The 15,786-nt window shown below is 29.3% G+C and overlaps 4 protein-coding genes across 4 annotated transcripts; 3 read left to right on the top strand and 1 right to left on the bottom strand.

The window, feature by feature from the left end:
- Positions 1 to 444: 444 nt before the first annotated feature.
- On the top strand, positions 445 to 4,906 carry LOC100878522 (uncharacterized). Its single transcript, XM_003703472.3, has 2 exons — positions 445 to 1,135; positions 2,089 to 4,906. Exons 1-2 carry the CDS (start codon positions 772 to 774, stop codon positions 3,576 to 3,578), a joined length of 1,854 nt encoding a protein of 617 aa, XP_003703520.1. The 5' UTR covers positions 445 to 771; the 3' UTR covers positions 3,579 to 4,906.
- A 105-nt stretch (positions 4,907 to 5,011) lies between these two features.
- LOC100876946 (uncharacterized) lies at positions 5,012 to 10,248 on the bottom strand. The gene is made up of 7 exons (XM_012285986.2): positions 10,073 to 10,248; positions 7,790 to 9,958; positions 7,543 to 7,705; positions 7,309 to 7,469; positions 7,028 to 7,241; positions 6,103 to 6,957; positions 5,012 to 6,017 (listed from the first exon to the last, which is right to left on the bottom strand). The coding sequence occupies exons 1-7, from the start codon at positions 10,154 to 10,156 to the stop codon at positions 5,146 to 5,148; spliced, it is 4,518 nt and encodes a 1,505-aa protein (XP_012141376.2). The 5' UTR covers positions 10,157 to 10,248; the 3' UTR covers positions 5,012 to 5,145.
- Positions 10,249 to 10,492: 244 nt separating this feature from the next.
- eIF3h (eukaryotic translation initiation factor 3 subunit h) lies at positions 10,493 to 11,785 on the top strand. The gene is made up of 2 exons (XM_003703473.3): positions 10,493 to 10,901; positions 10,963 to 11,785. Exons 1-2 carry the CDS (start codon positions 10,639 to 10,641, stop codon positions 11,708 to 11,710), a joined length of 1,011 nt encoding a protein of 336 aa, XP_003703521.1. The 5' UTR covers positions 10,493 to 10,638; the 3' UTR covers positions 11,711 to 11,785.
- Positions 11,786 to 12,278: 493 nt separating this feature from the next.
- On the top strand, positions 12,279 to 15,048 carry SH3PX1 (sorting nexin 33-like protein SH3PX1). The gene is made up of 5 exons (XM_003703624.3): positions 12,279 to 12,465; positions 12,622 to 12,811; positions 12,906 to 13,360; positions 13,440 to 14,135; positions 14,228 to 15,048. The coding sequence occupies exons 1-5, from the start codon at positions 12,451 to 12,453 to the stop codon at positions 14,477 to 14,479; spliced, it is 1,608 nt and encodes a 535-aa protein (XP_003703672.1). The 5' UTR covers positions 12,279 to 12,450; the 3' UTR covers positions 14,480 to 15,048.
- Positions 15,049 to 15,786: the final 738 nt, after the last annotated feature.

Raw genomic sequence — 15,786 nt, 5'->3', positions numbered from 1 at the left:
ATACTTAAACACGACTAAACTGATCCTCTATAGTCTGCTTCTACTTTCGTGGTTATATACACGGTAGAGCAAAATAAAAGAACAGTAAGAACCAGTAATGGTGTGACAATGAGCTATGATTAAAGAAATACACTGATTTTTGGCATTACAATCATCAAATTAATGCATGCACGTTGGCAGAGATTATAAAATGCATAGAATAAAAAATGTAAAGATGCGCAGAAAAAACGAGTCTAATTACCCCATTCTCTAGTGGAACAGAGTATACCTTTGCTTTTATTCGTATTTATAATACAGGATTTCTATTATAATTATTTATTTGAATTATACTATAAGTTTATTTCTACATTTTATTACTTGCATTATTTTTTATAAAATAATCAAATTACGCGTTTCCCTCCTCGCACATCTCTGATTGGTTATGTTAATACAAAGAAAAGGATGCGCGCGCACGAGCCCAAGCCGCGTGTAAAAACAGTCGGTAAAACGATGCTAACGGTACGAGACGTAAGACAAACAACTCTATTTTTCACGCATTTCAACAAATAAAAATTCATCTTATAATTGTTTATTTTCACCTAGACCAATTTTAAATAACTTTACGTGAAGATTGTTTGAACGCGTCATATATTCATACACATACATATACATTGTACCGGGTACACTCGTTTTGGCGGTTCACTAGTTGCACGCGGCAGACGGAGCTAGTAAGTACCCAACGTCGGTTTTTAAGCTTGCCGGCAAGGTACAAAGTGAAGTGAAAAACGTGAAATGGAATTGCATACACCAAAACGTGAATTGCGTCCTTTGACGGAGTCGTTGCCATGTAGTCCACCAATGTGCGATAGTATGCTTTACCCGTGGAATTGGGGCGAAGAAACGAGAAACGTAAATCTTAGCCCGGGAAGTTCGTGCTCCTCGCCAGAGTACAGGGATCATAGCGTGGCCACGCGAGCTGGATCTCGTTCACGTTCTGGAGGTTCTGAGAGTCATCGTCGTGGACGGCCAAGAGCAGATGCTCTTTCGAATCTTATGATGCAAGGAAGCACTTCCCCAAGCAGTATAAAATGTACTTTTTGCAGTCGTGTCTTTCCTCGAGAAAAAAGCCTTCAAGCACACTTACGTACTCATACAGGTACGCTTTATTTAAGTTGATACTTCAACATTTGATGCTTTCTACGTAATGAACATATTAATTTAATAGAAGTTTCTGTGAGAAAAGTTGACGCACGTTTTATTTGTAGTTTGTAGAGCCGTATGATTTTAACGGCTCTATTCCGTGCAGTCACATCGTCCCGCCAATCGCCATCATGCGTGCTTTAAATAATTAAATGGCTTGTTTTGTGGCAATGCCTTTGTGTGAATAAAAAGAACTTATATCATTAAACGTAGACGTTAAATTTCTTGTTGCATTGAATGAATTGTTATTCAAATAATATTTATTTAATGGAATAAATTGTTTTTTTTGCGTAATATGTTATTACGTTTGTAGAAGAACGACGCAAAACCTTTTATATATACTTACTCATGGTATTATTTATCGTAATTTATAATAAATGAAGATTATTTATTTAAATAATTGATTTTAGAAATTTTATTCTGCAATTTTTTAATTTTGAGATTTAATAACTGGAATATTAACAATATATATTGATTGTCTATGGTCTATATTTTTCTGGTTTACTATACAAATATTGTCCACTTTTTATAAAATTTACATTTTCATATTCAATAATTGACTCTTCTATGTTTTTTCATGCCACATAAAAATTAAATTTATTGCTACTTTACAAATTTGTTAAAATTAATACTTTTGTTTATAGTATGCCTCCAAATATTTATGTAATGTAATCTTATAGATTATTTATATTGTAACTTAATACTTATCATTGTATTACATATATAAGATAATAAAATGCAATATACAATATATTTATTTCATCTAATATAAAATGCCATTGTATCTTTAAAGTTACTTTGTTTCTAATCACTAAAAATGAATATACAATGTTCCAATAAATTCATAGTTATTAAAATGATTTCAGTTAAAAATTGAATTTGTTGTTAATATACTAATTATTATTTTAGGAGAACGACCATACCCATGTGATTATCCTGGATGCACAAAAGCTTTCACACAATCAGGACAATTAAAGACTCATCAAAGATTGCATACAGGAGAGAAACCTTTTCTATGCACTGAACCTGGCTGTGAAATGAGATTTACACATGCAAACAGACATTGTCCAGATCATCCATATGCTACTCTCACACGTTCTGATGACTTTGTATTGAAACCAGTATCAGAAAATACTGAGTTACCTCACGATGTTACTAGGTGGTTAGAGCGTTATAAAATGTTAAGAGAACGAGAAGACAGGACACCAACAGGGAAAAATGAACGCAAGAAGAAAACATGGAAAAGTAGTTCTGAGAATCACAAAAGAGTTAAATCGAGAAAAGGTCTAATGATGGATGCGGCAGGAGAACAAGAAAATTTAGACTGTAAACCAACCAATCAGCGGTTGTATTGTGGAGAGAGTCAAGACAGCCAAGAAGAGAGTCAGGATGAAGATCCAGTGGAAACATGTACTGCATTACAAACGTCTGAAGATGAGGAAGTATCAACAAAATTGGCAAGTACTCCTCTGAGAAGACCACTGGACAGACTTCAACCAAAGAAAAGGTGGCTACGCGAAGCTTGCTTAGAACAGCAGTTAGCTAAACCTTTAAATTGGGACAATAAAACTACTAATGTACCTACAACCACTTCATTTAAAATTAATAGTAATCAAATACAGTGGAGCCCACCTACCGATAATTCGTCTGTTTTATTAGCTACGTCGTGTTTAAATGAATGTAAAGTAATCGAACTCGCAAAGCCAGAATTAGATTCTTCTTATTCGTCTACACAGCTATCTTGGGATACACCTCCTGATAGCGAATGTTTAGAAACATCGACGAATGAAGATCAAAAGTATACATTCGAGACATCGAATACATTATCTCATAATATCTGGGATGCTTCCCAGCATAATACAAATGATTTTTCAAATCATGCATACAGGATGAAAAATAGAATTAATCACTCATCTAAATTTGATTCTACTGAGTACCCAAGTCATGGGTATTGGAATAATAATTCAGTAAAAGATACATCTAAGCCTTTGCTAAATCAAACTAATGTAAAAATCATTGACTTTGCTCAAAATGAATTAACTAAACAATCTACATTTATAAATTCTCATACCGAAAATGTAACAAGACCAACTGTTCTGATGTTAGCTGGTAGTTTTAATAATAATAACAACAATAACAATAATAATAACAACAATAATAAAGAGAGCTCGTCAAAATTACCATCAATGGATTCTGTATCCGGTTTAAAAGTGGTTGTTGTTAAGCAAGAAAATAACACTATGAAGTTACCGCTTCCAGAAGATAGTCAAAAGTGGTTAGGTGCTTTAGCATTGATGGAATTAGCTAAAAATCAAGAAGAAGCAGGAAAGAGTTTTAGTCTCAAACAGAATAAAGATGAATGTCCTTTAAATTCTGAGTTAAATTATACCCACTTATAGACTGTGATTGTTAATTACTGTAGTTTTGTACCATTTTTGTATGGCGAAATAGAAGAACAAAAGTAAAAATGCATTTTCTTACCATGCTGCAGTTGATATTTGAATCTGTATACACATAAAACATTTGTCGGTTAAAATTATATTTGCTTTTTTTCATCACATAATCAAGTAATACCTATATTTTACAATCTCACTTTTTTGTATTTTCGTGTTCATATCATTATGTTACAATTTGTTTCAATGATCATTTGTTAGAATCTTGCTTTAATGCTGCACATTACAATTTTGTTGTTATGAATGTTAAGAGTGATAAGAGCTTTGGTTTTAACTTATCTTTTCTATTTTCATTATTGTTTAATACAAAGAAGGTATTTTCTTTATTTATACGAACAAAAAGAATTTGCAAATGTATAACAAACTCGTAAAATATAAACATGTAGTATTGTTCTATGTATATTTGTTTGAATTTTACTTTTTGAGCCGATGAAAGGGACAAAATTAAATAGCAAATTATTAATTTATATAAAAAATCAAACATTATGTGTATATGTACAGTGTAAGTTATAAATATTATCTGTGTTTCTATGAAACATATTCCACAAAATAATAAACATGTACTTATTGTACTTTATATTTGCAGCAACACAAATAATATTTGTAATATAAATCTTTGTCTGCATCTTCACTTTCATGTTTAGTGACGTCAATGTTTTAAAGTATTGTATTGATTTACAATATAAATTTTATTTTATACTTTTGATTTCAAATCTGTATACGATAGATCATGAATTAATTTATGTGTAAGAAATTTGATAAGTTCATTTATCTTTTTGCCAAATGTTTTAAGTATTATTTTCTTCTTATGTTTTATTTTTGAATATTCATCTCGCATATTAAATATAATTGAGACAATTTCACATAATAACTGTTAATTCTGCAGCTTACAAACGCCATTTTTCAATGTAATCTTAATAGTTCTTATTTTCCATACTGTGAAATAATTTTTTTTTCTTTGAGATGGAAAAGTGAAAATTTATTTATTGTCGGCCATACTAGATAATGATAAAAATTGTGTGATATTTAGGAATTTAAAAGATTCGAGAAAACTTTGTTTCGAAAACATTTAATGAATTTTGTAAATTATTTAATTGGAACGGATATAGATGTATTTATACTGTGTTATAGCTATAAAAAAAGAAAACTGAAAATGGGTAGAATAAAAATATAAATTTTCGTTTGTAATATCATTAAGTGATTTTAAATCTTACTATTTTTTACTAGATGTGTACATATGTGAAATATTTTAATAAATATTTTCTAAAATTTGAGATCTTGGATTTTTAATACAAAATTACCTTGTTTTTTCTGTAAAACTATTTTTTTATTTTATATTGTCAGTATTATTAAGGTTTAATGACATATTCGTATTACAATTAAAATAATAAAGTGCCTTTTTAATAACTTTCATTATTTTTATTATAAATTAATTCTGGTAGTTTGTAAAATATAAATACTACAATTTTTAAATCTTTAATATACAATGTGAGCAATGTTTGTTATAATATTATCATGTCTCTTTAGACTTTCTGGTTCTCATAGTATGCATCTCCATATTTTTAATATTATTTTTTGTTGAATTCCTTATAATTTTTAATCTCGTAATTTCATTCACTGGTGCTTTTTTTAAATTATCTATTTTATCTATTTTATTAGATTGGCCGAACTTTTCTGTGCTGCTTTCTTCTGTGATTCTGCACTGCTTTTGGCACGAAATAGATGCTGATGTTACATTATTCTTATTTGACAAATTAACATTATCTTGTTTGTCATTAATAGCTAAATCTTTAAACAGCGCAATTGCTTGATTAATTTTATTATAATCGCTCGAAGTTAACTGCTTCGAATGTCGCACTCTTCTAGTACATCTTTGTGAAATGATGTTCATTTTATAATTTTCTATTACGTCAATTAATTTTTGTATACTTTTCTCTGTTACTGGTTCATCCATCTCGTTCACTGTTTTATGTAAATATTCTGAAATATCTGGTATTACTGATGTAACTTTTATAACGATATCTCGTATAGAAACGTTATTGATCTTATGTTCTTTTAACGATAAATTACTTTGTGGTTCTTTTGCATTCTCAGCAGGGTCTAAATATTCCTCATCTAAAATTTTTCTTCTTATCAATTTACTGCGTGATCTTGTTCTTCTTAATTCAGTTGGCGGTGGTGAAGAATTATTATCTTCATCGTCGCTAAAGTTCATGCTGACTTTAGTTAATTTTAAAAGTGGAGGAGTTCGATTACGTTGAAGAGTAATAGGTTTTTTAATTCGAATATTACTATTAATTGGCGTGACACAAATATTCTCTTCCTTTGTTGATTTGTGTACAAATGCACTTATATCAATATCAGCCAAATCAGGAACAGTGAATGCTGTAATAAATAAAATGCAGATTATAGAACTTACAGTTCACAAAAATAATTATTATCATTTCTTCTTTCTACTGTCAATACTTACTTGAAGAGACAGAGCTGTTGACTGATTGCAGGAAACGATGATCAATCAATAGTTCTTTAACAGTCATATAAATTGGATGTCCTATCAGTTTGTACATATCACATATTTGAATCGCTATCGAGATAATATTTAATATTTTTTCTTGTTTCGAGTGTAAATAATTTTTCAAAAAATAAGTAAAATTGATTAGCAGAAGTACATAATCCACGCTATAAAAGCGTTCCTGCCAGGAGATGTATTGGTTTTCATTTTTTGAAGTGCGTTTCTCTAGCTTCATTAAATTCTCTTTTATTTTAAACGCACCGTGAAAGTGTTGTAATGATGCTGTAGTATTCTTTTGTAACGCATACAACTGAGCTCGAATGTGCGTGCTTGAAAAAACTAAATACTGATAGGATATGTTTTTACAAATGTAACAATCACACCCTTTATGGCGCATAAATTCAGGTAAGTCGAATACTTTGTTCCTAAGAATTGGCGAAGCATCATTTTGAGGAATGTCTCTAATAGGATCTATCACTTGAACTGGTGTTAACAAAACATTTTCTGACACCATCTTCGTAGATTTAGTATTCATTGATACTTTGAATGTTTCAATATTTAACATATGTTCTAATCCTTGAAGTTTAACTTCGCAGTCACTTAACTGTGAACGTGATAAATCAATGTAGCAAAGTGCTTTTAATATTTCTGCAACTCTAGCTATTGCGCCCAAAGTTTGTGCTGTTTTCAATCGTCGAACTAAATGTGCACCGATCTCTCGAAAAGACAGCAAACTGTTCATTCGTAGAGATAAATTAATAGTTGAAGATAATAATATGTCAAAGCCGAATAAATGTTTGTCTTGATGTCTCCCTGTAAAAGATATTTCATGGTATCAAATTTAAAAAATTTTAGTTACATCAATATGTATGTTGCAAATTACATTTTTTTGTAGAAAGTTCCTCATTCAAATTGACCAGAGTATATAAAGTTTCAACAATATATCGTGTGTATTCTTCATGTTTAATACTTTGTTGGTATAAATAACAATTGTACAAAATTCTATCTAAAATGTACAAATATACAGCTATGTTACGGAAGAAGGAAATTCCTGGAAGTTTTCTAGATTCATTAAGTAATGTTCTGGCTTCAGTATACTACAATAAAACATATTTATATAAAATTTCCATAAAAATTAAAATAATATACGTATTAAAAACTTACCATGTTACATTCAAAGTAAAAGTCTGATAAACTTATCCAAAAAATAGCTACTGCATAAATTATATCTTCATCCTGGGAATCTTTCAATTCATTTGCAAGTTTCTTACCAATAGAAATCCATTCCTGATTAATGTGCCTTACTGATATACTACGCCCAACAACTAACAATAAAAATTAGTTTTTACTTTAATGATTATCTAGAAATTTTAAGTAATAATATTTCAGTATTCATACCATAAATAATTGCATAATTATTTTTTAGCTCAGAAGCTAATGCATACGCAAGATTCCATAAGTTTATTTCACATTCTTGATATCGATGTAAACGGGCATATTCGCCAGCTATTATCAATGTCTTCAGTGTTATCATTGATTCGTAATTACTTGCAATTTCTTTCTATTAATAAAAGAATATTATATAGTACATAATTTACTCATACAGGCATTGAAAACTATATCAGTAACAAGTCATTAAACTTACAATATTTTTCTGAAAACATTTGTTCCATTTTTTTAATGGTTTTTGCAAATACAACAAGAGTTTAGAATCCTCTCTAATATTTATCTTTGTATAAACTGGTACTACATCCCGAGATTCGTTTTCTCCAATTTCTGACATTTTTGGAGCATATAATGCAAATTTTGTATTTTCCATTTCTATTTGAGTTTGTTTGTTCATAGTGTTCAATTGAGTTATAAAAATATAAAATTCTAAATTAGCTAGTAAACTCAAAACATAAGTATTTGATTTAATTTGTTTCAATCTTGAAATAACTTGTTCAAGACATTCTGAAATATCCTCATTATGATCAAAATGTAATAAATGATATGCTAACATTTGCACAGCACGGGCATACTGAATTGGAGTTGCTTTTAATACTTCCATTTCATTAAGAACTTGATATATGGCACATGAAAGATTAATTTTCGCTTCTTGTAAACCTCCTACTTCTCTTAAACATATTTCAACAAGATCATATTTTGATAATTCAATGGATAATCCTAGTTCTTCCATTTTCGTTTTATCATTCTTTAAACAAGTTATTATAGTCATTTCTACTATTTCTTTGGAAGTTATAGATTTATGTTTTATATTTGCCCACATACGAAATGCTTTTGAATCTGGATCATCATAACTCAATAAAGCATTTAATGCTGTCGATGTCATCGCTTCTCTATACATGCCGTGATTATAATGCACAGAACTTAATCTGTGCAATGTAAAGCATATAGGATTCTGAAGATTAATATAGTGAGATTTTGAATGTATGCCTTCAAACCGTATGATAGAAGAACATAGTAATGAAAATAATGATACACTTTCTTCATAAAAACAGTCAAACATTATGCCTAAATTATAAATTAAAGCACTACATGTGCTCCATAATTGTGACCAACATTTACAGTTATTCTTCATCATTTCATAAATAGCTGCTACATTCTCTTCTAAAAATCTTTGAACAAACATGCAGATATCTTTTGATAAATCGCTTGCTGAGAGTTTGCTGATTACATTAATGCATCGTATTTTAATTACTACTGCATTATATATGTCTCTCTTGATCAGGCAATTTTCACTTTGACAGCTCTTGCACTTCTCTGATATTTGTTCAGTAAAACATACACTTATGCAAGCAATCAGATTCATCATTTGCACTAATATATCATTTTTAAGAAACATCTTTTTCTCTGTTTTTATACATTTTTCCCAGTACATAAAAAGTGTTTCTAATATCTGAACAATGCTAAATGTGGTCCATTTAATAGATCTTTGGTATCCATATTTTTTAACAATTGTCATATAATTATCACTGAAATCTTGAACATTTTTAGCAGTACATTCTTTTAAATATTCAACTGGTCTGAGGAGTATAAGGCACATAGATTCAAATAGTAGAAAACATTGATGACATTCTTCATCTTCCATTAACAATGTTTTAAAATTATTGTTTATAGTATTGAGAAGTTTTGTTACAGACTTTAAGCATTTTTCATTAATATTCTCACATATAATTCTGCTTATTATATGAAACACATGACGACATATAATATATTTTTCATTCATATCTAAAACCAGTTCTATCTGATTCATATATTCAATTATAAATGTATAAAAATCAACAAAGTATGCATTTGGCTCCCTTTTTATAGCTAAAATTTTATCCAAATATGAACTTATCTTCATAAGCAAATATTTTGTGAAATTTTTGTGCGCTATTTGTATCATTTCCAGTTCATACCTTATAATGTTTTTTAAATCATAATAATGTTTAGAGACTGTTGGACTTTTTTGTAGAGCACAAAATGTATTGTTAACAGAGTTATACCATAAATGAGCTATTTTTATCAATACATCATTCATACTATCATGGGAATAACATTCCACTTTTAAATACAAACATATATCAGATGCTTCTTTAAACATATACATAGTCAGTAAACACCTAATTATATGGAACAAACTAGAGACATACTTATTACTATCTGGTACTTCAATTAAAATTGAACACAATAGACAAGTCAATTCATAAAGCTCTCTTCCTATAACTTTATTTTCTTTATCACACTTGTCTGCAGTATGTGACAAATATAATAAAAGTTTGAAAATATGTTTGTTTATTTTTTCACTTAAACTTGTACAAACAACAGCCTGAAAAATTTAAATACAATTACTAAAGTTAATATATAAGTGCAACATCCATGGATTTTAAAACTGAAGTAGAATAAATACAAATACATATTTAATATCAAACATATTACTAACCTGAATATCTTCTGTTACACTTTTTAATTGTTCTTTTTGAATTAATTCTATCCATCTTTTTATTTTTCCCTCTATATTATTCATTTTTGGGGAATATTTAACTTTTTAACGGATTATGTACATACCCAATAAAGCTCTTTTGAAAAGCGTAAATAGATCATTTCACATTCACGCGCTGTAAACATGTCATAAAATAAGAGTATATCACTGTGCATTGTACTTACTATGAAAATACAATAAATCGTGTTTTATTTATTTATTAGGGCTTCAATACAAAATTTTATTTATAAAATAATTATTTCTAAAGTTTCTATTGAAACAATATTTAAATCTAAAGCATTTTGATCACTATTTTTTGAATAGAAGATTATACCCAGTTCGTGAAGCGCAGCAAACTTCAATAGAGTCATAAAGGTAGACTTAGCCCTTCAACATATCTGTATATCTTTGGCTATTCTATGCTTTCTTGTGTATAAGAGGTTCTTTCTAACCTAGGCCAGAGTGACAAGAGCCTAAGAGCATATGTTAATAAGTTGTTTTAAATCAATATCGACTTTTAATTAAAAATGAATTCAAGGACTCAAACAAGAAGAATTCCCGAAGCGGAACCGCGTATAGATTATGTCCAATGCGATGGACTAGTAGTTATGAAAATGGTGAAACATTGTCATGAAGAATCTATGAGTAATATGGATGTTGCTCAAGGTGCTCTTCTTGGTTTAGTCGTTCAAAACCGTCTGGAAATTACAAACTGTTTTCCTTTCCCTAAAAATGATGAAATCATGGATGAGGAAGAATATCAACTTGCTATGATGCGTCGTCTTAGATGGTAAATACTAATTACTTTTAAATTTAACAATGTAAATAATTATATTTCAATATTTTTGCAGGGTTAACGTTGATCATTTCCATGTTGGATGGTATCAAAGTGCAGATGTTGGAAATTTCTTAAATGTATCATTATTAGAATCACAATATCATTATCAAACTTCTATTGAAGAATCAGTAGTACTGATATATGATACAGCTAAATCAGCTAGAGGTTTTCTTACATTGAAAGCTTATAGACTTACCCCACAAGCTATACAGATGTACAAGGAAGGTGAATTCACACCAGAAACATTACGTACTTTGAAGATTGGTTATGAAACTTTATTTATTGAGATTCCAGTTGTAATAAAAAATAGTAATTTAACTAATATAATGATGTCTGAACTTGAGGAAATGATTCCTGAGGAAGAAGGCACCAAATATTTGGACCTTGGAACAGCTACAGTATTAGAAAATCAGTTACGTTGTTTGATGGACCGTGTAGATGAATTGAATCAGGAAGCAATGAAGTTTAATAGGTATCAACAGCTAGTGGTTCGTCAACAACAAGAAAAGAACAGACTTCTAACTAAGAGAGCTCAAGAAAATGCTGCCAGAGCTGCAAAGGATGAGCCTCCACTACCTGATGATGATATTAATAAACTTATAAGGCCATTACCAGTTCCATCTAGGTTGAATCCAATGATTGTAGCTGGACAAATTAATACATACAGTGAACATATTTCACAATTCTGTGCTCAAAGTTTAGCAAAACTATATATCACACAAAGTCTCCAAAATGCAAAAGAATTAAAATCATCTCATTAAAATAATTTTATTTCAATTTTAATATTTGTAATATTAAAAACTGAAAAATAATATTAAAATCCAAATCTTATCAAATGTTTTGTATTTGTATTTTACCCGTAATTTTTTTTATTGTAATAAAAATATAATTTTTCAAAAGAAAAAATCATTTGTTTTTTGCAAGGTATGTAACAATTAATGTATAACTTAAAATAATTTATTTTCGTTTACTGCAATATGTATCTTTTTAAATTATGTAAGCGATATTGCTAATTTCGTTAATATTGTACATACACTCTCGAATAAACGTTAAACGAGTAATACAAGTTAATTTATGGAGGCGGATTCAAAATTCAGGTGCGGATCATAACTTCAAGTGCCCTGTCCTTCCCGTATAACCTTAAACTAATAAAAATGTCTTTAAATTCTCTTTATAAAGTGTTGTTATTTTAATATAGTATTATAAGTATGAACCACATCTATTTTAATTCTTATATTAAAATACTTATCATATAGGAAATGTACTTTCCTGAAATCATGAAAGCGTGTTATGTTTCGCAGCCATTATTAGTTTGAATTTTACATTTATGTGGCAGAGAATCGCACACATGTTAAAGAGCAAATACGTAAATGTCAGTCATTCGGTAAGGCGAATCGGTATAGGTATGTGACCGGGTGCAATCAAACAAGTTGAAGTAGAAACGAAAATCTGCCTTACCAATAGTCAAAATTTCAAATTACTATTATAGTGAATAATAACAATGGAGGGTCACCAGGTATGCAGACAACTGAAAAAACAAATGCTATCGTTGTATCATTGTTAACTATCGTTAAGCTTTACGTTATGACTCATTCTTTTATGTTGCAGTTATTGATACTTCTGCAATGTTTCAATTAAATTTCTTGTAATTTAACGTTTGATTTTTTTTCAGGTAATAGCGCTGTATGACTTTACAGGAGAGGCTGGAACATCAGAGTTGTCTATTACAGCAGGAGAAGTATTAACTGTCATGAGAGATAATGTGGGTGATGGATGGTGTGAAGGTTTTAATCAGAGTGGAAAATCTGGGTTATTTCCAGCAGCATACGTTCAGATTTATGAATCTGCAACAACAGCTTCAAGTATATTGAGTACTTCATTATGTACAGAAACATAAATTTTAATTAATTGTAATGATTCAAATAATTCTGGCATTCATATTTTTATAAACACTAGATACTATGACAACATCTCAACAGAGTTCTGGAGATTATTGGGACGATGATTGGGATGACGATTCTGAAGTTGGTCAGACACAGGCGTATGTTCCTCCACAACAACAGCAACAATCGCACATGATACAACTATCTCAGCAACATAGTATTGATTATGGAGATACAGTTTCTTCACAAATTATTCATTCCGTGATACCTGAAAGGCCTATACCTAATATACCAAAGAAAAATAATAAATTTTCTACGTTAATAAAGTCTGGTGAAGATAGCTTTTTATTAGGAATGAGGGTACCAAATGTTCCTGAAAGTGAAAAAATATTTATTGAGGAAATTGATGGAGGACATTGTAGATGGGTTCCAAGAGGGGAATCTTATAATTGTGCAGTAACGTCTCCCAAAAAGGAATCCAAACTAAAGGGTCTTAAAAGTTTCACAGTTTATCAACTTACACCTACGGTATTTATGAACTGCTTAGTTTGCCTATTTTATGCTTATATTAATAGAAGGTAAAATTAATATTAATTTTCTATTGCAGTTTAACAATATTCAAGTTTCAAGAAGATACAAACATTTTGATTGGTTACACGAACGTTTGGAAGAGAAATATTGCTTTATTCCTATTCCACCTTTGCCAGATAAGCAAATATCAGGGAGATATGAAGAACAATTTATTGAACATCGACGTACGCAACTCCAAGAGTTTGTTGATTATGTTTGTAGGCATCCTATACTAGCACGTAGTCGCGTCTGGGAACATTTTATAACTTGTACAGATGAGAAAAAATGGAAAGCTGGAAAAAGGCAAGCCGAAAAGGATGAACTATTAGGTGTAAATTATTTTAATGCTGTTCAATGTCCTGAAACAAATTTGGATGTTATAAAAGTAGAAATTCAGACGGATGCTTTCAGTAGATTCATAAGTGGGTTAGACCCGGTAGTTAAGAATTTTATGGCTATGGCAGTTGACCAAACGAAAAAACATCAAGTTCTCTATAAAAGGGAATTTCAAAAAATTGGTCAGAGCTTTAGTGCGTTAAGTCACGCATTAGAAAGCGACGATAGTAGTCGGGGGAAATTAACTTATGCCCTAAAAGTAACAGGAGATGCTTATAATGATATAGGTAGATTATATGAAGAGCAACCTAAGTTCGATTGGGAACCTCTTTCTGATAAGTTCCATATTTATAGAGGGATTATCAGTAGTTTCCCAGATGTGATAAATATACACAAGGTAATTGCTAGACAACTTCAGTTTGTAATTAGTTTCTAGTTGATGTAATTTTGTAAAAATATTTTTTAATATTTTATTTTTGATATATCTAGACTGCTGTGCAAAAACGAAAAGATTGCGAAAGATTAGTAAGTGAACACAAAATGGAACCGCAACAATTACGAGACCTTTCTCATCGAACAGATATAATAGCGCGGACTGTCCTTGCTGAAGAAACGCATTTTCAAACAGAAAAAGAAATTCATTTAACTCAAGCCATGAAAAATCATCTTGCAGAGCAAATTATGTTCTATCAAAAGATTGTAGATAGATTGCGAGAAGCATTAAATGCTTATGAAAGCTAAAATTGTGTGTAATGTAATGTAAAAATGCTTCATTTACAGTATCATTTAATGCAAAGTATGATATTAAAACGCGATGTTTAGTTTCAAATGTATAAACTATATGAAACGATAGAAAGAATCTGTGCATTAAAATTATATGGTATGTATTCGTATTTAAATCACAAATACGATTACACAATTTCAGATGTATTATGTTTTTAATAACAATAAGCGTTAATCACAGAAGAAGTATATATGAGTTATAAAATGGGGCCAATAATTTGTTCTGAGATATTACCTAGAATCATGCGTATACATAAAAATGTGAATATATTTCCTATGACTACACTTCCTATTTATAATATTTTATGTATTTTTTAAATTATACAATCATGTATTATTGAAGCAGTTAATCAAACAAGAAAAAGTTATGGTCAAAATGAAATAACAATGAAATGCAACTTTCAAAAACCAGATAACATCGACTAAACTGTATTATTAATAATGCATAGTAATATATTGAATGTCTATATTAATGTCAATCATTTATGGCTGCTACATTTTTAAATAAAAAATAATTTTGTAATTTATATTTAATAGAGATTTTTTAATTACGAATATAAATTCAATCATTTATATTTATATATAAATATATCAATAAAATTTTATGATATAAGCTACAATTTAGACAAATTTTAAAGATTGGTAGAAAAAAAATATATATGTACACATATATATATATATCATTGCAAACATTGTATGTTATTTTTTATACAATGTAATCTAAATTGTCCTTATGAAGTTGTCATATGTAATTTTTCAGAGTAACTTTTGTTTAATACGCAAAGATAAATTATTTAACATGATTTGTATATTATTGATCCATAATTTAATATTTACAAAGGCAGCCGCTGTTTATTGATAAATCATTGATATAAAATATAACAATTATGTAAATTTTCTGTTTAGTCTATTGTATGAAAACTAAAACTGTTATGTATTATTAGTTAACAAATTGTAAAATAAGGCATATAATTGTTAATGCATTTAAAATAATTTGTATAAAAGAATAGCTTACTTTTAAGCACAAACGTAATTTTATAAATGTTATCATAATCATTATTATTGTTATAATTTTCATTATCAGTGTTTTTTCCTTTTACGTTTGAAAGGGAATTTCATTAAACGTATATCAAATTAAAGCACAATTATTATTTCATTTACACTGTATATGCATAAGCGATTTAATACCTCTATTATTTTCAATGATCGTTCAACCGAAATTAATTTTTAAAGTTTTTAATAAGAAGTAACTATACTACGATACG

The sequence above is a fragment of the Megachile rotundata genome, chromosome 15 (assembly GCF_050947335.1).
Source record: "Megachile rotundata isolate GNS110a chromosome 15, iyMegRotu1, whole genome shotgun sequence".
Classification (NCBI taxonomy): Eukaryota; Metazoa; Arthropoda; class Insecta; order Hymenoptera; family Megachilidae; genus Megachile; species Megachile rotundata.
The sequence above is the reverse complement of the archived record's forward strand: the minus strand, read 5'-3'. Positions and strand labels throughout refer to the sequence as shown.

Coding starts and splice junctions, on each gene's coding strand:
- LOC100878522 (XM_003703472.3), top strand. CDS start 772: ATGGAATTGCATACACCAAAACGTGAATTGCGTCCTTTGACGGAGTCG. Junction 1,136..2,088: donor ACACTTACGTACTCATACAG/GTACGCTTTATT, acceptor TTATTATTTTAG/GAGAACGACCATACCCATGT.
- eIF3h (XM_003703473.3), top strand. CDS start 10,639: ATGAATTCAAGGACTCAAACAAGAAGAATTCCCGAAGCGGAACCGCGT. Junction 10,902..10,962: donor ATGATGCGTCGTCTTAGATG/GTAAATACTAAT, acceptor ATATTTTTGCAG/GGTTAACGTTGATCATTTCC.
- SH3PX1 (XM_003703624.3), top strand. Junction 12,812..12,905: donor ATCTGCAACAACAGCTTCAA/GTATATTGAGTA, acceptor TATAAACACTAG/ATACTATGACAACATCTCAA. Junction 14,136..14,227: donor ATGTGATAAATATACACAAG/GTAATTGCTAGA, acceptor TGATATATCTAG/ACTGCTGTGCAAAAACGAAA.
- LOC100876946 (XM_012285986.2), bottom strand. CDS start 10,156: ATGAATAATATAGAGGGAAAAATAAAAAGATGGATAGAATTAATTCAA. Junction 7,470..7,542: donor TAATTATGCAATTATTTATG/GTATGAATACTG, acceptor TTTTATTGTTAG/TTGTTGGGCGTAGTATATCA. Junction 6,958..7,027: donor GGAACTTTCTACAAAAAAAT/GTAATTTGCAAC, acceptor TATCTTTTACAG/GGAGACATCAAGACAAACAT.